At 35.0% G+C, this 26,264-nt stretch overlaps 1 protein-coding gene across 1 annotated transcript in view; it reads left to right on the top strand.

The window, feature by feature from the left end:
- The window catches only part of LOC137654245 (uncharacterized), a 46,779-nt gene that overhangs the window by 6,670 nt on the left and 13,845 nt on the right, over window positions 1-26,264 (top strand). Inside the window, exons 3-5 of the mRNA XM_068387875.1 lie at window positions 4,690-4,895; window positions 21,658-23,066; window positions 24,988-25,104. Coding sequence (XP_068243976.1) covers window positions 4,690-4,895; window positions 21,658-23,066; window positions 24,988-25,104 — 1,732 coding nt within the window. The remainder of the gene's footprint in view (window positions 1-4,689; window positions 4,896-21,657; window positions 23,067-24,987; window positions 25,105-26,264) is intronic.

Genomic DNA, 26,264 nt, shown 5'->3' with positions numbered 1-26,264 from the left:
ATAAACAAATGAACTACCTCGAAATAATTCCCAAAGCATGTAGGTAAATCAAAGCGGGTGTATAGAGACACGTTGGATGCCATGAGCGTCATCCAACTACCTGTATAAGGAAAAAAAAAAACAAGTTTCCTCTAATAAGAAAAACAATTATGCTCAGCGTAGCACCTGGGCCTTTATAGCTTGTGTGACGTCACAACTGGGCGTTCGGCCTTAAACATAATATGCCGCAGTGTGGTTTGCAAATGGAGATCTTCATAATTTCATTACCAGATGGCACAAGACTTTAAGGCTTCGTTGTAGTTGTTTACCTTAATATACAGTATTTGGATGATTTACTATCATACGGTTGGTTTAAGCTCAAGTCTCGCTTTATCAAATAGAAAAACGAACAGGTTAATCGCAAATAAAAGTTTATTACTAATAATATAATCGAGAAAACAAGACTATGCAGAATGGGTGAACTGATGTGTGAATATAGTTGAGAGAGTCAATTTACGATACGAATTTATTAAGACTTCAGGCGAACCTCATTCCTGCAACTCGAGGCTAAGTAAATACGACTTTGATGAAGATACGTCTGCGATGTAGGATCCAAGTTGCAGCTGCCTGCCGCACTGTTATTATGCAAGCACACTTGAGATAAGGTTTGACTCGTCCACATAATGCGCCAGATGCAAATTACTTCAACTTATCCCTGGATAGTTAGTAGTGGAGGCGTCAGGAGACGTCAAGGAAAGTTTGAAATGCCGATGGATAATAATCTGTGGATTGATATCGAAAACCAAAATTGATTTCAATTAATGTTTCGTAGAATAATGACTCTTAAAATTTGGATGTAAAAAAATTGTCATTTTATGAAATATCTTACATGAACGCTACAACAGGGAAAATAGCTCAGTGAGAAAAGGAAATAAGAATAATTGCATTAAAATAAATCTATTACACATAAACTATAAAAAACTTCAAAATAACAAAATAAGATAGAATAGTGTGCTCGAGGGTACTTTCACGCAAGTGAACTCTATCCATAAAAAAGAGACAGACCATGGTACAGAGGCTATACCACTACCCAGGACTAGGGAATATTGGTTTGATTTTGGAATGTCCCTCTCATAGAAGAGACGCATTAACTTTTTTGTCTTATAATCTACATTATTTTCGCCGTTTTACAAACACTCCCGAACTTCCTTACCAGTTTCTGCAGCCCACCTTCGTTATTACGTTATAACTATGGCATCAACAACTCCCCCCCACCCAACCCCCGACCCCTTTTTATCCTACCTTTCTCTAGATTTTCCTATTACTCCTACCACAAAAATATTAAATAACCATAGAGGCTTAACATACACATTTATCAAATATACACATACACATACACACACAAAGACATATATATATATATATATATGTATATATATATTTATATATATACTATACACATATGTATATATATATATATATGTGTGTATATAATAAATATATATATATATATATATATATATATATATATATATATATATATATATATATATATATATATATTCCTTTCCTGTCACGCTCAGAGGGGTGAGGTAGTAGTCATACCCTGGTGAGAGGGAATACTCCGGGAAGTACAGTCGGAAACCATGCCCTCCCACAAATTGTCATACCAGCGGTTTGTAGTTAGGAAAGGGGGAGGGGGTAGAAAGGGTTGAATCTGTGTGTGCATATCTATCTAAATATTTACACGTCATATTTGACGGCTCAGGTACACTAGTGTATATACATATATCTATCTATCTATCTATATATATACATATATATACATATATCTATATATATATAAGTATATTATACATATGTATATTACATATATATATATATATATATATATATACTGTAATTTCCAGTGAACAACGGAGTACTCCAAGGGAATGTGCTGTCACCTATGTTGTTTATTCTCCTTATGGATTTTGTAATTCGTAGAACAGTCAGAGATGGTGGAGAAGGATTGGATTGGATTGTTGATAGGAATTTAGCAGACCTAGCGAATGGTGATGAGGTTTTCCTTGTTAGCCAAACACCACAGGATCTGCAATGCTTGCTTACCAGAATGCATGAAATATCACTCGAGGTTGGGCTGAAGATAAACAGAAGAAAGACAGAGAAGATGAGAAAGGAGTATGCAATGGAAGATGAAATATCATTGGAAGGAGAAAGGATTAATGAGGTAGAATCATTTAAGTATTTAGAAACTATGATCTCTAATACAGGGTCTTTAGAATTAGAGTTTAGTGAAAGATTGAAAAAAGCAAATTAGACAATGGCTAGGTTATGTAAAGTCCGGAAATCAAATCGCCTGAGATTACATATAAAAATCAGACTATATATCAGTTTAGTGAGATGGGTGTTATTCTATGGACATGAGTCATGGTATGACAATGAAATAATCTCCAATAGATTTAATAAATTTGAGACCAAAGCCCTCAGAAGGGTAATGGGAGTTAAATGGCAGGATAGGATTAGAAATGAAACTATAAGCGAAATTACTCGAGTGCCATATGTTGATGAGATCATGATGAGGGGTAGATGGAGATGGTTTGGGCATGCTCTTCGCACTCCCCAAGAGAGATTAGTTCCTCAAACGTTCAGTTGGACTCCACAAGGCACTAGAAGAGTTGGAAGACCCAGGCCTACATGGTTGAGGACTATGAAGCGCGAAATAGGAGATGATGAATGGAGAAGTATTCAATTAAAAGCTCAAGACAGACACGACTGGCGAAATCTAACCGAGGCCCTTTGCGTCAATAGGCATGTGAGGAAATGATGATGGTGATGATGAATATATATATATATCTATATATATATATATATATATATATATATATATATATATATATCTATGTATACAGTATATATATATATATATATATATATATATATATATATACACACACACATATACACGCACATATATAGTGTGTATGTGATTTATAAATTCGAATGCAATATGGTATTTAAACCTTACTCATCTAGAAAAAAAAAACTATAAATCAGCTCCAAGTGAAGAAATATAACGTTGCCCCGGAAGAAATATGGTCTACAGCTATTTTCTTTCAGCACTGAGTCAACAAGAAAATCTATGGCAGGGGGAGGACAAAATAGATGACCTATTTTCAACAAAATGTACATACTATGAAAAATGGGATTGCGTACATGTATGCAACGTGATTCATAAGTTTATCAAAGTCTTCAAAGTGCTTTCCTTTATTTTCTAATAGCAAATTATTTTATTTGAATACACTATTTTCACACTTTGCATATAAGGGGAAAGAAAATATTCTCAAATAGCTTATTTGTGAAATGTTGAGTTTCAATCACTCCTTTAGTGTCATTTGATTTATATTCAAACATCCAGTAACAAGAACTAACAAGCGCTCTCAGGAAATCCCATACTTTCACCAAGATTATCAGATTAATCTCTAATTTACAAAATTATTTATGATACTATTCGGCTGTTTCTCTGTCATCGTTCTTTTCTAAAAAGGAAATAAAAGTCTGCATAAGTAATAATGGGAGAGATGGGTTCCCAGCAAACAAATCCTCAAATCTTTATGACATCCTTTAAAATATAAACCTTAAGGAGATTAACAGATGACTGCAGATTTCAAAGGTGGGTCAAGCTGCCACTGAGGCAATTAAGGCCAATCTCATTGTGCTCGGGCACTTTTTCATGATTATTCTTTAGGAAATTATAGTGAAAGCTATCCTTTAAGAAAATTACTTTATATATATATATATATATATATATATATATATATATATATATATATATATATATATATATATATATATATATATACTGTATATATATCTATACACATATACATATATATCTATCTATCTATCTATATATATATATATATAGATTGATAGATAGATAGATAGAGATATAGGTTGGCCAGGGCACTAGCCACCCGTTGGGATACTACCACTAGAGAGTTATGGGGTCCTTTGACTGGCCAGACAGTATTACATTTGATCCTTCTCTCTGGTTACGGTTCATTTCCCCTTGCCTACACAGACATCGTATAGTCTGGCCTATTCTTTACAGATTCTTTTTTTCTTTATACAGCTGACACCACTTAGATTACCAAACAATTCTTTATCCAAGGGGTTAACTACTGCACTGTAATCGTTTAGTGGCTACTTTCCTCTTGGTAATGGTAGAAAAGACTCTTTAGCTATAGTAAGCAGCTCTTCTAGAAGGTCATTCCAAAATCAAACCATTGTTCTCTAGTTTTGGGTAGTGCCATAGCCTCTGCACCATGGTCTTCCACTGTCTTGGGTTACAGTTCTCTTGCTAGAGGGTACACTTGGGCACACTGTTTCATCTAGTTTCTCTTCCTCTTGCTTTGTTAAAGTTTTTATAGTTCGATAAGAAATATTTATTATAATGTTACTGTTCTTGAAATATTTTTCCTTGTTTCCTTTCCTCACTGGGCTGTTTTCCGTGTTGGGGCCCCTGGGATTATAGCATCCTGCTTTTCCAACTAGGGTTGTAGCTTAGCAAGTAATAATAATAATAATAATAATAATAATAATAATAATGATAATAACAATAAATACATACATACCTATATATATATATATATATATATATATATATATATATATATATATATCCCATTTCTTTCTTCCTCCTTCTAGGCTGGACGACCAAGAGCTCACCATGGACACCCGGAGACAGTCGGAGAAACAGCTGCAAAAGTTCCGCGATAAGGAACGAGCCCAAGCCACCAAAATCAGCGACGAGGAGAAGCGGAATTCGGCCATCACAAATGCCATGAAACACTGGCAGGTCGTCAAAAAGGATCATAGAAAACTGGTCCGTAAGCCCAGCGAAAGCTCCACAAGTAAGTCAATTCCAACATGAAATGTTGATTGATTGATTGATTTGGAATTTTTTTGGCATCCTGACATCGAAGGTTATTGACGCCGATATCGTTCATTATAGGCAAAGAGTAAAAGGGTATACAATTTAAAACCATAAAAGTAAAGATATCCTTATAAAATTTAAATAGCTTCCCGAAGACTGATGGTTAGCCTTAAGGAAGATTAGCGTAAAGGAAAAATTCTAAAATCGAGGACTGAGAAGTATAGATATGTTTTAATGGTAGAAATAAATTACAGTGGGTTAAAATATGGTTTTGTCTTGTCTGTGCTAATGATGGCATAACGCCCAACAATCGTTTTCAGCTTCTATAAACATAAAAATCTAAACCTTTAATTTGTAAAGATATGCCCAAGAAATGTTTGGTAACAAAGGGGTAAAAAAATCAATTATGACTTGCTTTTTGTCATCCTAATAACCCCGTTAGATAATAGTGAGCTCATACTTTCGCACTAAACGCTACACAATATCTCAATTACTTGTAATTTCCCCTTAGATCCCTCGTTAAAGTAAACGCTCCAAATGAAGGTTTCCTTAAAACATACCAATATATTTCCTATTCAATTTGTCTGAGGCTTTTCTTGAGAACATTTTTAAAATTACTCCAAAAAATTGGGCCTTATTTACTGTCTAAAATTTTCCTCATCTCTAAGAATGGGTTATAAACACTTGGTGTAACACACCTCGCCTCGTAATTACATCGTCTTACTATAATAATAACAATAACAATAAACTTTAGCAACGTTTCTACTTCATCGTCATTTCCAGTTTTAGAAGGAAATAATGCAAAATTACTTAGAGAATAGTATATACGTAATGTAAGAGTAATTTTCTAATAAGAATTTAGACTCGAACTAACAATAGAAGAGTCAAAACATGTCATTGAAAAATAGTAATAGCAAACTATAAAGAAGTAAATGAATCTATAAGTTCAAAAGTTTTCCTAAAACAAAATGTGATCTCTTCATACGATAGCTTGATACAAAAATTACTCATGGTTCTTTGCGGTTTTATGAATGCTTATTTCAAAACACTATTGCAGATAAAGAATGTTTGTAATTATTTCTTTGTGTGTGTGTATGTGTGTGTGTGTTTTGCATGATTTTTTTTCTGCTGTACACCCGTCAACAAAACCGGTGTCGCCTGGCCAGACCTGACTTGGAGAGATCATGCCCCTCTTGCCCTGAAAGGTGGCCGACATTAAACAACCGAGACATCGTTAGGATGGTTCGAATGTGAGGAGGAGGGAAATTACCAATATCACTCAAACAAATGGGATGATGAATGGAATATATATGAAAAGAGAGGGAACTTTTTATTCTTTTAAGAAATGTAATCTAATATCATTTCGAAACTAATTCATCAAGAAATTTTATCATAACTTTTTATTTGAATTTTCCTATCTTGTTTCTATATAAGATTTTCTTGAATAATATTGGAACCGACTATTCATATTAATATTCATAACACTGAAATATCCTTCGTTTGAATTTTCCTAAGCATCAACCCACGCCCCCCTTCTCTCTCTCTCTCTCTCTCTCTCTCTCTCTCTCTCTCTCTCTCTCTCTCTCTCTCTCTCTCTCTCTCTCCCCACATAATTACACACTGTAGCCTACATATTATATGTAACGGCTAATAATGCATCGTTTCAAACAGCACCTAATGGGTCACCAATCATTAATAAGTGTTCGTTGTTCAAAATTTCGAAGGTAATGAGGTTTAAAGGTTTAGTTGTTGATTTCAGTGTTTTCCTTTGATTTCGATCACGAGCTACGTAGCTCGATGTGGTTGGGGTCAGCTTTTGTCACGGGCTACTTGGCTCCGGGCCTCTTAGAGAAAATAGTATTATTTACTTTATCAATTATATCAGTCTAAGGTTGGAGATTTAAAATGCATCATCAGTTAACATAATTTATATTGTTTCAGAAGTGATTGGTAAAAATAGAATATGTGAAATGAAATGCAATGTAAGTGTTCATTGGTGCATTATTATAGTGATGTTGTGGTATATAGGATGTAGGGTATAAAAGATTATACTATCAACTCATTGTCTACTTAAATTATCTGATTCGGAGTCAATAATCCTAGATGTCAGGCGGACAGAAAACTCCTAATCAATCAATCAAATTATCTGGGCAAGTCGCTCACTTCCAAGCGAACCCCCTTCCTTGGTGACGATTACTCAATGCTCAAAGGTCTGAATCTAGCTGGCTTCACCCTTCCCAAGGCAAAAGGAAATATTTCCTCAGCAGTGACTCTTCTTATTGTTACGATTTTATTTGTCGTTTCATGACCTGATGTCCAACACCTTATAGGTGTTCTCCCGGTAAGCTCTTCAAAAAATCCATTACTCTAGATATTTGTTCAATCAGTCTTTTGCATATTTACTCCGTTATTTAAAGTTTTGATATCATTTTAAACACCTGGAAAGCAAACTGTATGAAATATTGTCATCTTAGTATTTTGTTTTTCATTGACTGAAAAGCTTCCACCAGAAGGCTCTCATCATAACTGTGAGACCTTTAAACCTCAAACATGTGGGGATGGGGGTAGAAGGATATAAGCAGGTGGGGGTTAAAGATGATGGTGGAGAGGTGGCAATTGGGTGATCTTCATGTATGGCTTGACGAGGTTTGCTTATTAACATTTATGAAGTGATGATGATGATGGTAATATCCCTATTGATAACCTTTGATATCAATGATTCCAACTCACAATGAAAACGGGCATATATTGTTCTAACATTGTTTTTAGGTGGTCATTGAACATCTTTGGAACATGGGATCTTCACCCGAAAGAAATACGATTCCAACACCAGCTTCCAAAGTAGTTAGCGGTCTTGTGTGATCCTTGGGCACATCCAGTTAACATGAAATATTGAATACATAAGCATTTAGAGTTCTTATGACCTTATCTAACCTATTCTTGTACGAGAGAGAGAGAGAGAGAGAGAGAGAGAGAGAGAGAGAGAGAGAGAGAGAGAGAGAGATAGAGAGAGAGAGAGAGAGCAGCTGCTAAAATAATGCAAACAAAGGATATATCATTCCGACGTATATTAATTGGAATAGTCAGTTCCCACAGTATTTAAGGATGTTCCATATAAAAATGTAGTAACGAATTCAAATATTTATATTTTTCGATAACTATTCTCGAAAACGATTGCATTTCTTAAAAGAATAAGAGATAAGACCTACAGACATTAATGTATCAAAAATATATATGGCTTATTTGAATAAGAAAAACATGTCTAAATGTGCAAAATTTATCATATATATATATATTCAAATAAGCCATATACATTTTTGATACATTAATGTCTGGATACTCTTAACGACCTCGGGATCAGAGCACCCAGGCGAAATCACACAAAGACAAGAGCTTGTGTCCGGCCGGGAATCGAACCTGGTCGGCAAGCTTGTATAGACAGTGACTAAACCACTTGGCCACGAAGAAAGATCTTTCTTCGTGGCCAAGTGGTTTAGTCACTGTCTATACAAGCTCGCCGACCAGGGTTCGATTCCCGGCCGGACACAAGCTCTTGTCTTTGTGTGATTTCGCCTGGGTGTTCTGATCCCGAGGTCGTTAAGAGAATCCAGACATTAATGTATCAAAAATATATATGGCTTATTTGAATAAGAAAAACACGTCTAAATGTGCAAAATTTATCATATATATATATATATATATATATATATATATATATATATATATAGATATATATATATATATATAGATTATATATATATATATATATATATATATATATATATATCATTAATCCTCACACTTCTTTGACTGATATCAGTAATTTCCCTCCTCCTCACATTCGAACCATCGTAAGATGTCTTAGTTGTTTAAACGTCGGGCCACCTTTCAGGGCCAGAATGGCATGATGTATCCATGTCGGGTCTGGCGAGGCGACACCGGTTTTGTTGCTGGGTGTACTTAGGACAGACAAAACTTCAACATAAAGGTTATGATCGTGAATATTTGATCAAATTTTCACCACCATAACCTTTATATCAAAGTGTAGTTCCTAAAGTCAATGTAGTCCTGAAGAAGGGTCGCGAAGTAATCCGAAACACATGTCGATACCAAACAATAAATGGAGAAAAGTAAATGTATTTCTGCTGTTATCCTGAAAACTTTCGGCAGGACGATCTCTCCGAGGAGAAGCTGTCCTCGATTTTGGACGCCGATGAGACGTTTTGTATTCATTATATATGCATTCATGTATGTGTGTATGTATGTATGTATATATACACATACATAATATAATTTTTCTAAAAAGGAAAGTATTTAATCAGATGGTCCTTACAGTATTAACTTAAGCATCAGAAACTTGGAGCCTTACTAAAGGCCTTACAACATAAGCTGATTATAACTTAAAAGGGCTATGGAAAGAACGATGATATTGATAACAATATAAGACATAAATAGTGCAATATGGATAAGAGAGCAAACTAAAGTAGAAGATATTCTAACATGTAAGAAAAAGGAATGGACATGGGCAGGGCATATAATGAGAATGTCAGACAATAGATGGACATTAAGAATTGTAGAATGTGTCCCTAGAGATTGTAAAAGAAGCAGGGAAAGGAAGAGAAGACTAACTTATAAAGTGGCATGTCTGTGGTCTTTGTTCTATAGTGGACCAATCACGGCTGATGACACACACAAATGTACATATATATATATATATATATATATATATATATATATATATATATATATATATATATATGTGTGTGTGTGTGTGTGTGTGTGTGCCAATATATAAACCATTCGTAGAAACATAACATATACACATAGTAATATCTATCGCCTTCGAAGAAAATCTAGAAAGTAATAATTCCATTGGAAAAATCATGTGAATATTACATCATTATTGATTATCTAAAATGAATTCTACAGCAAAGTACTCCTGAAATGCTTTTTTCCAAGACGTATTTTCTGGGGTTCGAACGGCTCTGATATCGATTCGTACCGAAAATGGGTTGTTTTAAATCTCAAACCTGAAAAAATAAGTCGAAGCCTTCGGTTATTTCAATGCGGTTTGCTGAAAACGTCAATTACCCTTCGCCCGAATTCGATCACCGAGTGCGCTTCAGGCGTTACTTAATAAGGAAAGTAATAAATTATAGTATTAATTATCTTTTCATCTTCCTATTCAGTCTTTTAACTTTTCTTTCAAATTGCAAATCCGAGCGTTGAACGACTTCAGAACGTTCAGACTCAAATCCATAAATCAAAATCTTGTAGTTTATTATTATTATTACTATTATTATTATCATTATCATTACCATTAAAATTATTATCATTATTATTACTATTATGATGATGATGATGATGATGATGATGATGAGTTACTAGGGTTTATTGAAACGAAAGAAGAGTTTATTTCGCGAGTCCTAAACGGCTTTGGAAGAAAATCTTCACGGGTCTCAGAATAGCTTCAGAAGAAATGGCCATAGACTTAGCATGGAGTTCTGAATGACCCAAGAACAGAATCTCTGAACGGCTTCGGAAGAAAACTTTCCCGGATTTCCAAATATCTTCAGAAGAAACAACCGTAGACTTAGCATGGAGTTCTGAATGATTCTTGAACAGATTCTTCCTGGAGCTCCCTGGACGGCACCTGAAGAAAATTTTCCGGGATCTTCAAAAGGCTTCAGAAGAACAAAATCTTCTCGGAGCATTTCTGAACGGCTCCGACCCGAGTTTCAAATGACTTCTGAAGACCTGGTCTCTTTTTTTCAAACTAAGCCTGCAACGCAGTGAACATTGTTAATAGCTATTCTTGGAATAAGGGGCTGACTGTGAGAATTGTGTATTACAACTACAGGATCAACAGGAGGCTCTTCGGAACACCTTCATCTACAGCTGGTTTTGGTGGTTGCTGCAGAAGTTGTCGAGCTTTGAAGAACATAATGTACGCGCCTTGAATGATCCTTTGCTTGGGCTTTTGCAACGATGTCCTATAATTGGAGACTATTGGAATTAAGGAAATAAGGACGGAGACAGAATGATTCAACTGAACGGTGGGCGACGAGTGGTTCTTCAACAGGATAGTCCCAAAATTCGACACTGAAGAAAGGACATATCCAGATCGTATCGGTAAATATATTGTGTTGTTCGTCGTTTACTTTAGCGTGATGACGTATGCGGAGAAAATTTATTGCATTCATGTCTTTACTCATCGCCATGATGGACAAAGACATGGATGCCATCGATTTCTCTGAGGAATCTGACGAGCTGAAGACACATGGCACTGAAATCTCTCTTGAAATCTAGAAGAAAACTGACGAACTAGGAAAGAATACGATGAAATCTCGAAGGAAATTGACAAACTAAGGAAACTGGAAGATGAAATATGAAAGGAAACCGAAAAACTAAAGAACTTGAAAAACTCGAGCAGACAGAAGAGAACAGCAACGAAGAGCCTTTAAACAAAGACGTAAAATAGCCTTTAATGCTAGAGGTAAGTCCCCTTAAAATAGAGGTAAAAACAGTTCCTAATACGAGAAATAAGGCACCTCAAAATACAGGTAAAATACCCATTAATGCTATAAATAAGGCACCTCAAAATAGAGGTTAAAAAACCTTAATGCTAGAAATAAGGCACATAAAAATAGAGGTAAAAAAACCATAATGTTATAAATAAGGCACCTAAAAATAGAGGTAAAAGAGACTCTAATGCTACAAGTAATGGACCTCAAAATCGAGGTAAAAAAGCTCCTAATGCTATATATAAGGCTCCTAAAAATAGAGGTCAAAGAGCCTCTAATGCTATAAATAAGGCACCTAAATATAGAGGTCAAAGAGCCCCTAATGCTAGAAGTAATGCACCTCAAAATCGAGGTAAAAAAGCCCTTAATGCTATAGATAAGGCACCTAAAAAGAGGTCAAAGAGCCTTTAATGCTAAAAGTAATGCACCTCAAAACCGAGGTCGAAAAGCCGCTAATGCTATAAATAAGGTACCTAAAAATAGAGGTCAAAGAGCCTCTAATGCTACAAGTAATGCACCTCAAAATCGAGGTAAAAAAGCCCCTAATGCTATAAGTAAGGCAGCTAAAAAGAGGTCAAAGAGCCTCTAATGCTAGAAGTAATGCACCTCAAAATCGAGGTCAAAAAGCCCCTAATGCTATAAGTAAGGCAGCAAAAAAGAGGTCAAAGAGCCTCTAATGCTAGAAGTAATGCACCTCAAAATCGAGGTCAAAAAGCCCTTAATGCTATAAACAAGGCACCTAAAAATAGAGGTCAAAGAGCCTCTAATGCTAGAAGTAATGTACCTAAAGATCAATGTCAAAAACCCCCTAATGCTATAAATTAGGCACCTAAAAATAGAGGTCAAAGAGCCTCTAATGCCAGAGGTAATGCACCTCAAAATCGAGGTCAAAAAGCCCCTACAGCTATAAATAAGACATAGGCCAAAGTGCCTCTAATGCTACAAGTAATGCACCTCAAAATCGAGGTAAAAAAGCCCCTAATGCTATAAGTAAGGCAGCTAAAAAGAGGTCAAAGAGCCTCTAATGCTAGAAGTAATGCACCTCAAAATCAAGGTAAAAAAGCCCCTAATGCTATATAAGACTCCTAAAAGCAGAGGTCAAAAAGCCCCTAATGCAATAAACAAGGCTCCTAAAAAAGAGGTCAAAGAGCCTCTAAAGCCTGAAGTTATGCACCTCAATATCGAGGTCAAGAAGCCCCTAATGCTATAAATAAGGCACCTAAAAATAGAGGTCAAAGAGCCTCTAATGCTAGAAGTAATGCACCTAAAAATCGATGCCAAAAAGCCCCTAATGCTATAAATAAGGCACGTTAAAAGAGAGGTCAAAGAGCCTCTAATGCTACAAGTAATGGACCTCAAAATCGAGGTAAAAAAGCCCCTAATGCTATATATAAGGTTTCTAAAAATAGAGGCCAAAAAGCTCCTAATGCTATAAATAATGCACCAAATAAGAGGGGTCAAAGAGCCTCTAATGAAGGAAGTAATGTACCTCAAACTCGAGGTCAAAAAGCCTCTAATGCTATATATAAGGCTCCTACAAAGAGAGGTAAAAAAGCCCCTAATGCTATATATAAGGCTTCTACAAAGAGAGGTAAAAAAGCCCCTAATGCTATATATAAGGCTCCTAAAAATAGAAATCAAGGAGCCTCTAATGATGGAAGTAATGCACCTCAAAATCGAGGCTAAAAAGCATCTAATGCTACAAATAAGGCACCGAAAAATAAAGGTCAAAGAGCCTCTAATGCTAGAAGTAATGTTCCTCGAAATCGAGGTAAAAAAGCCCCTAATGCTATATATATAAGGCTCCTAAAAATAGAGGTAAAAAAACCCCTAATGCTATAAATAAGGGACCTAAAAATAGAGGTCAAAGAGCCTCTAATGCTAGAAGTATTGCACCTCAAAATCGAGGTGAAATATCCCATAATGTTAGAGATGAGACACCTCAAAATGGAGGTCAAAAAGCCCCAAATGCTAGAGATAAGACCTCAAAATAGAGGTAAAAAGTCAGCTAATGCTAGAGAAAAAGCACCTTCAATCCCCTATTTTCCATTTCTCTTCTCCACTCCTACAGTTCTTCTTCTACTACCTCTCGCCTAGTGCTACACAGTATAACATCATCAGCTAAAAGCATACACCAAGGAGACTGATCTCTTATACCTTGTGTTACTACATCCATGACCAGATCAAATAGGTAAGGGCTCAGTGCAGACCCCTGATGTAGTCCCACATTTACTGGGAAACTTTCTGTTAGGCCTATACTGATCTTAACATTTGCTTCTGTCCTTTCATACATGTCTTGGGTGATTCTTACGTATTTCTCAGGGACTCCCCTTTTCTCATACATCTCCACAGCTCCTGACGTGGTATATGACTAACACTCTTAATTCTAATGTAAATATCAACCACAATGGCATTTAATATCGAATTCTATCTTTGGGAATGAATATCCACTAGAAATTCATTAATGATAACAGCTTCTGGCTGGGCAGAAATTTGAACCTATGCCTCTTAGCCGAAACCATGCGTGCAGAGACTGTAACCGACCATGCTATCAAGACAAATAAAAGTTTATTACAAGTCTACCGTACATATTCCTGTCGAATTCAGGAATCTGTTCGTAGATTTGAAATAATCTCATCTCCACTATGATAGCTGATTACTGTTTCCAACACGTTGTTATTGATATATATTCATGATAAATAACCACGTGTTGCAAATTCACTAATCAGCTATCATAGTGGAGAAGGGTTGCCTTTAAGTCTAAGAACATTTTCCTGAATTCGACAGGAATATGTACGGTAGACTTGTTATAAACTTATGTGTGTGTATATATATATATATATATATATATATATATATATATATATATGTATATATATATATATATAAATACATATATATATATAAATACATATATATATATATATATATATATATATATATATAAATACATATATATATATATATAAATACATACATATATATATATATAAATACATATATATAAATAAATATATATATATATATATATATATATATATATATATATATACACATATACATATACATATATATATACATATATATATGGGAGAGATAGAGAGCTCTTATCTCTTATTCTTTTAAGAAATGCAATTATTTTCGAGAATAGTTATCGAAAAATATAATCACACCGATGTATTTTCATTCCTTATTACATTTCTATATGGAAAATCCTTAAATATTGTGGAAACTGACTATTCCAATTAATATAAGTCGGAATGATATATCCTTTGTTTGCATTATTCTAGCAGCTGCTCTCTCTCTCTCTCTCTCTCTCTCTCTCTCTCTCTCTCTCTCTCTCTCTCTCTCTCTCTCTCTCTCTCTCTGTATGTATATATATACATATATAATATATATATATACATATATATAAATATATATATATATATATATATATATATATATATATAACCTGTATCCAGTATGATATATAATTTGGTTGTTCCCAAGCATCACACAAGACCGCTAACTACTTTGGAAGCTGGTGTTGGAATCGTATTTCTTTCGGGTGAAGATCCGATGTTCCAAAGATGTTCAATGACCACCTAAAAACAATGTTAGAACGATATATGCCCGTTTTCATTGTGAGTTGGAATCATTGATATCAAAGGTTATCAATAGGGATATTACCATCATCATCATCACTTCATAAATGTTAATAAGCAAACCTCGTCAAGCCCTACATGAAGATCACCCAATTACCACCTCTTCACCATCATCTTTAACCCCCACCTGCTTATATCCTTCTACCCCCATCCCCACATGTTTGAGGTTTAAAGATCTCACAGTTATGATGAGATCTTTCTGGTGGAAGCTTTTTATTCAATGAAAAACAAAATTATAAGATGACAATATTTCATACAGTTTGCTTTCCAGGTGTTTAAAATTATATCAAAACTATAAATAACGAAGTAAATATGCGAAAGACTGATTGAACAAATATCGAGAGTAATGGATTTCTTGAAGAGCTTACCGGGGGAACACTTTTAAGGTGTTGGACATCAGGACATGAAACGACAAATAAAATCGTAATAATACGAATACTCAATGCTAAGGAAATATTTTCTTTTAACTTGGGAAGGGTGAAGCCAGCTAGACTCGGACCTTTGAGCATTGAGCAATCGTCACCAGGGAAGGGGGTTCGCTTGGAAGTGAGCGACTTGCCCAGATAATTTGATTGATTGATTAGGAGTTTTTTTTCATCCTGAAATCTAAGGTTATTGAGACCGAACCAGATAATTTGAGTAAACAATGTGTTGATAGTTTAATCTTTTATACCCTACATACCCTATATACCATATCATCACTATAATAATGCACCAATGAACACTTTCATTGCATGTCATTTCACATATTCTATTTTAACCAATCAATTCTGAAACAATATAGATTATGTTAACTGATGATGCATTTTAAATCTCCAACCTTAGACTAATATAACTGATATAGTATATAATACTATTTTCTCTAAGAGGGCCGGAGCCAAGTAGCCCGTGACAAAAGCTGACCCCAACCATACCAAGCCACGTGGCTCATGATCGAAATCAAAGGAAAACACTGAAATCAACAACTAAACCATTAAACCCCATCACCTTCGAAATTTTGAACAATGACCACTTATTAATGATTGGTAACCCAATAGGTGCTATTTGAAACGATACATTATTAGCCCCTACATATAATACGTAGGCTAAAGTATGTATGTATGGAGAGAGAGAGAGAGAGAGAGAGAGAGAGAGAGAGAGAGAGAGAGAGAGAGAGAGAGAGAGAGAGAGAGAGAAATTGCTTAAGAAAATGCAAACGAAGGATATTTCCGTGTTATGAATGTTAATATGAATAATCAGTTCCAATATTATTCAAGAAAATCTTAAATAGAAATAGGATAGGAAAATTCAAATAAAAAGTTATGATAAAATATTTTGATGGATTAGTTTCGAAATAATATTAGATCACATTTTTTTAAAAGGATAAAAAAGTTCTCTCTCTTCATCGCATTTCTTGGAGTGATATAGGTAATTTCCCTCCTCCTCACATTCGAACCATCCTAACGATGTCCCGGTTGTTTAACGTCGGCCACCTTTCAGGGCAAGAGGGGCATGATCTCTCCAAGTCAGGTCTGGCCAGGCGACCCCGGTTTTGTTGCTGGGTGTACCTTCATCTACCGCTAGAGAGTTATGGGGTCTTTTGACTGGCAAGACAGTACTACATTGGATCCTTTTCTCTGGTTACGATTCATTTTCCCTTTGCCTACACACACACTAAATAGTCTGGTCTATTCTTTACATATTCTCCTCTGTCCTCATCACCCTGAAAGCACAGATTACCAAACAATTCTTCTTCACTCAAGGGGTTAACTACTGTACTGCAATTATTCAGTGGCCACTTTCCTCTTGGTAAGGGTAGAGGAGACTCTTTAGCTATGGTAAGCAGCTCTTTTAGAAGGACACTCAAAAATTAAACCATTGTTCTCTATTCTTGAGTAGTGGCATAGCCTCTGTAATATGGTCTCCCACTACCTTGGGTTAGAGTTCTCTTGCTTTAGGGTATACTCGAGCACACTATTATATCTCATTTCACTTCATCTTGTTTTGTTAAAGTTTTTTATAGTTTATATAATAGATATTTATTTTAATGTTGTTACTCTTCTCAAAATATATCATTTTCCTTTTTTCCTTTCCTCACTGTGCTATTTTCTCTGTTGGAGCCCCTAGGCTTATAGAATCCTGCTTTTCCAACCAGGGTTGTAGCTTAGCAAGTAATAATAATAATAATAATAATAATAATGATAATAATAACAATAATAATAATAACAACAATAATAGGAGATATTTCCGAGGAAAGAGGTACCACATATTTTGTTAAATTTATTGTTAAGTATGTAATTTTGACCCTTTTAATTTGTTTCTATTGGTTTCGTTTTCTTAAACTTACCCTAAGTCTTTTAGTATGCTATTCATTCAACACATGAAGTGATTTCGCTCATTTTATTTACACCTTTGTTATTCTATATTTGACCTTTACAATAGAATCGTATTGAACGATACGCCACAATAAAAAATAACCAACTTGAATCGTTAATAAAAATGTAATTATTTTATTATAAAATCTCTAAAAACACTACAATCACCTAGAATTTTAACATTTCAGCAACATAGTGAGACCTATATATGAACGCTTTCTCACAAAGCAGACTCTTTCAAACCATTTTTGTAGACTTCTTTTATCTCATGATAGTAAACTTTCTATTGTGTAAGCACACCTACACACACAAATATATATATATATATATATATATATATATATATATATATATATATATATATGTATATATATATATATACACACACAATATATATATACATATATATAATATAATATATATATATATAAATATATATATATATATGTATATATATATATATATATATATATATATATATATAGACAGATGTAGGTGTAAGTTTTGTGGTATAAGAAAATTAGTTATGAATGGAGTTTGGAATTACTCATGTTTGTAGATGCAGTCCTGATTTGAACGGTGAAGAGAAACCGAGAAAAAATAAAAGTGAAAGAGTGAAAGCATTTGCAAAACAAGAGATATAAGTAAAAGTGAGTAAGAGAAGTATGAAGAAAAGGTGAAACCGGGTGGTAGACCATTTATTGTTAATACGGATTGTGAAAGATTGGACTAAATATAGAAGATGGCATAGTAAAAAATGAGTAGTCATATATAGGGAGAGAAAAAAAACACCCCCAAGATGAAGATAGCCTGTCGTGTGCAGTGTAAAAGAGAGTTAAGAAACTTGCATTGTCCATGGAAGATTTGGCAAAAGGGGAATGTATGAAGGGATTGATGAACTAAATATCCTTTACTGGAGTAATTTACTGTAGTAAAGAGGGACTTTTGCTTGTGAATTTGATAAAACTATTTTAAACTATTGAGAGGAACGCCTTGCTTATTTGGTGTTGTAAAGGAAGAATTCTAAAAGCGAGGAGTGAGAAGTATAGATACGTATAAATGGTAGAAATATTAAAGTGGGTTAAAATATGGTTTGGTCTTGTGGGATGAATTGAGAACAATATATTGGTGAAAAGAATATACAACTCAGAAGAGTTAGTGGTGGAGGAGACGATAACATAAAATGTGCAGAACAGATAGTGAAAAGAAAATATAAGCAAGGAAGTGCCTTAATATCTATAAAGCACAAGTGTGCGTTCATTGCTTGTAGAGGGTTTAACATAAAGCTGATGAGCCTCCTGTGTAAGTGAAGTTTTACTTGGTTTACATCGTCGTTAAGAATAAATATGGCAGTGCTAATGTTCTTTTACCTGCGGTTAGAAGAGACCGCTTGTTATTCGTAAAAGTGACATCTGTAATAAACACAACTTAAAGAATGGTCTACAAACAATGTCAATGTTTGCATGTATGGACCCACAAAAGAACAAAACCCGTGAAATAAATGTTTCATGTCATAGAGCAAGGTCACTTGTCCTTGAGGTTACGAAAAGATGACTGACGTGGCACACTGAAACATATATACAATTCTATGACACACTTAGGAATTCATCTCAAAAACAATTCCCTTTGAACGTGACTGTAAAGCTATAGCACGTGATCATTCTCACGAACGAAACGAAGTTGAAGAAGAAAAAGAACAATAAGAGGAAAAAAAGGGAAAAGGCGAAAGAGATTCCCCTCAATAGCTTGATGCAATGCAGGGCGTTGGAGAAATGTCGAAATCCACTAATTCCGCATCACGCTCCAAATCAGGCATAAAATGACTGCTGCGCCGAGTGTTTTGGTCCTTCCTTCAGTGTTTTATGCAGAAGTTTAATCATCAATTTCCTAATAAAAGAGAACTAATTTGGGTCGTGCTTTTTTTGCCTGGCGGCGCAGACGGTTCTTAATAACAGCATCAGAGGCTCGTGGTTGTAGAGACACCGCAGCAGTCTCACGAACTCCTGTCACCAAGATGTCATCTTATTTATGGATCATAAGAGGAGATGATTCTCCCGGTTGCTGAGGTCAGTTAGATCTGTGATTCCATAACAGATATTAAAAATCCGTTCGAGTTTTTTCTTTTACAATTTTTTTTTTAATTAATAAATCAAAAATAATGGCCATTCCTGCCACGTCGTTCGTTCGACAAAGACTGCATTTTGCACGCAATAGAGTGACGTAATGGACTTTAGGATGTCAGAGAGAGAGAGAGAGAGAGAGAGAGAGAGAGAGAGAGAGAGAGAAACAAAAAACTTCATTAGTATCCCATGTATAATTATGGGCATTTGCATATCAACGTTAATTTTCGAAATGATCTGATGCTACAACCAACCCAAGGGGATAACATAATGATGAACGTCGAGGTAAAAAATGTCATCATGAGATAATAACTTCATAGACAGACTCGGCTAGGATATTCTCCCTTTGTATGCCATCCATTGTAGATGGGAATAAAAATGTAAAATAATATGCACAGCGCAGAATAAACAGCTGATTTCCCTAGCCGCTAATTCTGTTTAAGAATTTGAATTCTTTTGGTATATGAATAAAATTAGGTGAGATTTTTTTTTTCTAAATAAATAAATTTGAGACATTTTATGATTGTCGCAAATATCAACATCTATATAACGAACATATTCAGTACCACAAAATCATCGTGAGTTGGGTGTGTCTTGTATAATGACAAAAATATTATATGGAGAGACTGAGAGGCCAGCAGAGGCAAACTACGGACCTTGCTAGTGCGAACAAAGGACCTCATCAGAGCTATGTCATCCTCATACATGCAAGTACAAACCTATAAAAATGATTACCCACATAAAAAAAAAAGGTGCGACGCACGATCAGTATGCAACCAACACACACACACACACACACACACATATATATATATATATATAAATATACAGTATATATATATATATATATATATATATATATATATATATATACAGTATATATATATATATATATATACAGTATATATATATATATATATATACTGTATATATATATATATATATATATATATACAGTATATATATATATATATATATATATATATATATATATGCTGTTCATCTCTAAAGAAACAAATGCAATAGCCTTGATGGAAGAAGTCAGTCAATCCTTTCTGGGTCATGAGAGCTTCTCAATCTGTCAGGCTCAATGCAGATGAAGTCACACACCGACCGAATATGATGAATAATATAACATTCCTTAAGCATTATTTGAGCTCTGCCCTTTCTCAGTCCTCTTCATATCTATTCATTTCAATGAAAATGAAGGGATTGAATGACGTTCAAATCCAGTGTAAATTTCAACTTTTAAATCTTGTGTTGAGTGCGTACGAACTAATGTTATCTTGCAGTGGTAACGGCATTGCTTGTCGCAACATCATTATATACATGAAAAAGTTGGCCTCCAGGAGTTATCCCTTAAATAAATCTGTTCTCAAGGAAATGTGATCAAACGAATTGCTTGCGTGTCAGGCAGCCGCAGTGGTGGCACAATGAGCCGGAAGCAGTGTTTCAGGCAGAATTAGAGACACTGCGAGGGTTCTACAGTATATTGAAGTATTTTATAAGCTTTTATGGGATTTCTGCCAACTTTGTTATTTCCATCTCTCTTTTCAAGTTAAATCTGAGGCATTGGTGTGATCATTGAGGTAGCCTAAAGCTTTTAAAACGGAATTTTTTTCCAACTAAGTCGGACATGTAATAAAAAAAAAATAATTTCTTGTCATAAAAGATAAAATGTAATAAATACGAAAAAAGTGTACCTGTGCTAATGTAAACTATTTGTGAACTATCCATAAGACAAATATTTCAATCTTTTCGGTATTCACACAAACATAATACACATGTATACTGTATATAACATTAAATACATATATGTCTGTGTGTTTCATCGGTAAATATAAATTACATGAATTATAAGCAAGAAAAGTACCAGTTAGGAATAAATCATCTTCCATGACATACAAGGTATTCGAAACATATTTCCAATTCAAAACCACGTGTAGTCGATAATAACGCACAGCCTTCATTTCCCTTACTTTTCAAAAAATATTTTCTAGCTCAAATTACCAACTGCATAAATTTGTACATTCCCTGATTTGTTTACGATTTTAACTGGATATGATTCATTATCAATATTGTTTTATCTTCCAGGCACGAGTGACCAAGCCACTTCCAAGGAGAGCGACGCAGCCGAAAATTCAAGTGGTTTCTGCGGTGATACTATTTCCGATGTGGGCGAAGGAGCCGAGGAGGATGAAGAGGATGAGGATGACGTGGATGATGGAGAGGAGGAGTTAGGCGTAACGATAACGAATGGCCAAGGCCATATCCTGAAGGATGGAGAAAATAAGCAGAACAGCGAGACGCAGGAGGATGATCGCGTGTCCCTTATCTCATCTGCTACATCCAGTGGAATATCAGATGTTAGTTTGGTACAGAAGAACTACGAACGCAGGTTAAGTTCTGTCGAGATGCAGTTTGCGAAGGAAAATATTCCTGTCAATGCTACGCCGAGACCAACACAGTCTATAAAACAGTTTCCGATCAGTAGTTCTAGAGGTTCAGAGTCCAAAGCTAACTTACCAAGGAGTAAATCCTACACAGACATGAGAGTCCTAAGGAGGAAAAACTCATGTGATGTTGATCGTCCTGTGAGACCTAAATCAGTTCGAGGTTCAGGCTCTCACAGGTCAGAACCTGGTGGTACGAATGCAACTGCTAAAGCCAGCGAAAAGATCAGTTTAGATTCCAGGATAACCCTCCCGGTCAAGAACGTGCCTGTTGTGCGTCGCAGTGGGGTAGGTGGAAGGCTGGGCAGCGCCAGGGCAGGATCTGGAGATAAAACTAAACCAAGAATCATGGTCAATAATGAAGTAGCTAAAAGAAATAACTCCAAAAACTCCGATTTACTTAAAAAGACCGAGTCTTTCAAGAACTCGAGTCACCTTCCTGATAAAGTGGTGACTGCTGCCATCACAAGGGTTAGATCTAATTTAAGTCTTCCGACACAGGGACCGGAAACGCCCATCTCACCCCGAAGTGCAATTTCAGAACCCTCTGAGCTGGATTCTAGCTCGGATGCAGAGTCAACAGCCACTGCCACAACTACTAACACGGCTGTCACAGCCACAAGCAATCCTGATGTATCTAATCTTCCGACAAACCGTAGCCAGCATAACCTTGCCGACTTAAAAGTGCCTCTTACACGACCGAAGGACCCTGAAAGGTCCTTTTCCGACAGGGGTGATAAATCTGTCCAAGCAATTAATCCCCACACTTCAGGAATCCTACGTGAACAGGGACCAAATTTCCTTGCAGAGCTAGAAGGAGATCGACTAAGTCTCTACGGCCAAGGGGCTCTGCGCTGCACTGACATTTCATGGGAGAAATCTATGGCTGCAGCAGCAACTACAGCACGCTTCCAGTATATGAACTTCGAGGATATTATCGACATCTTCCCAAAACTGAGGGTGAAATTCCCGAGGCTTGAAAATTTCACATTTGTTGAAACTCACCTAGCTAAGTGTAGCCAGTTAAATGCCCTTGCAGAATTACACCAGGTAAGACCCTTCATGCTATTTTCATAAATACCTCGGAGATCAAATAATTCGTTCCAAAACCATGTTTAAACTGAATTGTTTGAACAATGAGTCAATTTTCTCCATTAGGATGAAGGGAAACAGCATTAATAGGTTCCCCACCAAAGGATTCTCTTATAATGGGCAATTTTTTTTACAAGGTTTACAATACAAATATACAGTACAGTACATAAAACCATATGAAGAGGATTAAAAACCTAAAATTAATAGAATAAAAGAATAAATACGTAATAAATGGGCATTGAACTTAACTTTGTCTGTATTTAGGAAAGTGAATGGCTTCAGTAAAAGGGGGTGAGTATTCTTTCTTTTCAGTGCACTCTATTGACACTAATTGTAAACAGTTAAACGCCTTCTTACTAATAACACATTGAGAGAAGTTTGTCGCTCCTTTCTTTTTAAGAAGTTTCTGAAATGTCTAAATGCGTAAACATTATAAAAATCACCTGTTCTGCTGGCTACTACGTTATCTGGATGATATTCTTCAACATATTTCTCCGCAGCCGATGTCTGAGCTGACAGCCTCCTCACGTCGGCTACTCCTAAAATTTTCCATGGTATTTACATCATCACTCCTTCCTGGCCTGTTTTAATGAATGTATTTGCTTCGCCTTGTTCCATATAACTGTAATGAAACGTTATCACCCGACAACTGTTTTCCCCTATCCAAATTAAAAGCCACTTCTCAACTTCCTCAGTGATCTTACTTCTTTGTTTAAATAGAGATTACATTCCTTTTACTATAATTACTTCTTTAATAGATTCTTTATTTCTCAAAAGTCATGTAGATTATTGATTTTGGTTTTCTAATAGCCAGGCCTTTTCCATCATGAGGCTCAATACTATACATTACTCCAGAAGTTTTATTCCAGCTGTAAAAAAGCCCCTAATGCTATATATAAGGCTCCTACAAAGAGGTAAAAAAGCCCCTAATGCTATATATAAGGCTCCTACAAAGAGAGGTAAAAAAGCCCCTAATGCTATATAAAGGTTCCTAAAAATAGAAATCAAAGAGCCTCTAATGCTGGAAGTAATGCACCTCAAAATCATTCCAGTTGTGGAATGATCTTCCTAATCGGGTAGTTGAATCAGTACAACTTCAAAAGTTTAACCTTGCAGCAAATGTTTTTATGTTGAACAGGCTGACTTAAGTCCTTTTACAGTTTATATATAACATACCTGTTTTAATGTAGTTAATGTTTTTAAAACATTTGATTTTAATAGTTCATTATTTCTTATATTATTTATTTATTTCCTTAGTTCCTTTCCTCACTCGGCTATTTTTCCTTATTGGAGCCCTTGAGGTTATAGCATCTTGATTTTCCAACTAAGGTTGTAGCTTAACTAGTAATAATAATAATAATAATAATAATAATAATAATAATATACTCATTGGAAATGTCGGTCACACGGATACTTCTCTCTGCCTTCTCAATTATCCCCTTTATTAGTTCTTCAGTGGTTTTCAAAACCTTCCTTTTTCCCTTATCAATGCTACTACTAATAATTTTAGAAGCATTGTGTTTGGATAAACACAAAAAACATCAAAACAAATGAAATAATGAAAAAGTTTATGAAAAGATGCTTTGTAGGGTTGAACTGGGTTAGACTTGTAAACTGGGTCAGTCGCCTTTGTCTTGGCTGCCTCTTTCACCTTGGCTCTTAAGTTGTTAAACTTCCGAATTTTTTATCGATCTCTGGGGATAAATTTTTTTGAAAAATTGGTTCGATCACCAAATACTTTGAGTACATGGGCGTTTGATCTCCGAGGTATTACTGTATGATATAATTATATAAAAGAAAAAGTGTTTTCACATAATTTGTGCATGTTTCTTCAGCTAATGACTTTTGTATTTTCCATTTACTATGTTGGTATTTTCAGGTAACTGCATTAGACGTAGGTGAAGAGGGAAATCCACTGACCCAAGTTCCTCACTGGAGACTCTATGCAATTTTCAGGCTTTCTCACTGGGGCTTGCGGATTATCAATGGCACAGAGGTAATCTTTTTTTTTTTCAGAAGTTTTTTTTTTACGTGTAAAATTATAAATTATTTGTTAGTCTTGGACATTTTTCAGACTTTCAATGTTCAATTAGTGCAAATCTAATCTAAATTATATATTTTCCTATTTTTCGAAGTACTGTATATCCTCGATATACTGTATTTCCTAGCAAGAAGCCAATAACTATAGAAACGAGAACTTTCGAGTGAACAAAATTAAGATAATTCAACTCAGTTCTGTTAATAGATACAACTCACAATCCTTACTCGATTAATCTAAGGACTATATGCTCAGAAATTATATAAATTGTACACAGAAAATAGTATTCCCTAGTATAATATGACGCACTTTATTATATACATAAATTTTTTCTAAAGGTAAATCTTAGGTGAAACGACAGACTACGGGTATGAGAGTAACCGCAAATACCGATCATGGAGACCAATGTCCTAAAATTGTCTCAATTGTAAATATGTAACTGTGAATTAGAGTTTATGGATGAGAAGACTTTTGACATTAATATCCTATGCAGTTATGCTGAGAATTAACTAATAACGGTGCTTATTGTCTCCAATTTTCATAAATGTTCAGTTAAAATCAATATTCTCGTTGTTGATTATGACAACATTGTGCATTTCTTTACTTTGATACTATATGTAGTATGACTTGAAGAATACCATGCACAAATGAATAAAGCCTTAGGCGATAACAGAACCCGATAAAGAAAAAACTAAACAAAGCAGTAAACAGCTATCACACGCATAGACTTATTACTAGTTCATCCCTCTTTCAAAGTAAATTAAAGTAAATTACAGTTACATTCGCTTACGGGCTGCCAACGCAAGAGCCCGTGTCTTGCATAAGGCAAGGCAATCTTAATACACACACACACACACACACCTGCTTAAGTAACATGAAGTTTCAAGTCAGGATCGTTTCGACTCTCTCTTTTATTACCATGTGATCTTTCATTGACGATAATGATAAAAATGGCAACGGTGCAGCACAACAATTCTTGATTGATAAGATGATATCTATTTGTTAAAGAATAAATATCTAATAATAATTAATCCAGATCTTATAATTTTTAACAGTTTGAATCTTATTATTTAACTATTTGAGATGGAAAAGTACTAACGACAAAAAATTTTAAGACA

Source organism: Palaemon carinicauda, chromosome 15 (genome assembly GCF_036898095.1).
Source record: "Palaemon carinicauda isolate YSFRI2023 chromosome 15, ASM3689809v2, whole genome shotgun sequence".
Taxonomy (NCBI): Eukaryota; Metazoa; Arthropoda; class Malacostraca; order Decapoda; family Palaemonidae; genus Palaemon; species Palaemon carinicauda.
Note: the sequence above shows the minus strand (reverse complement) of the source record. Positions and strands in the feature narration are given on the sequence as shown.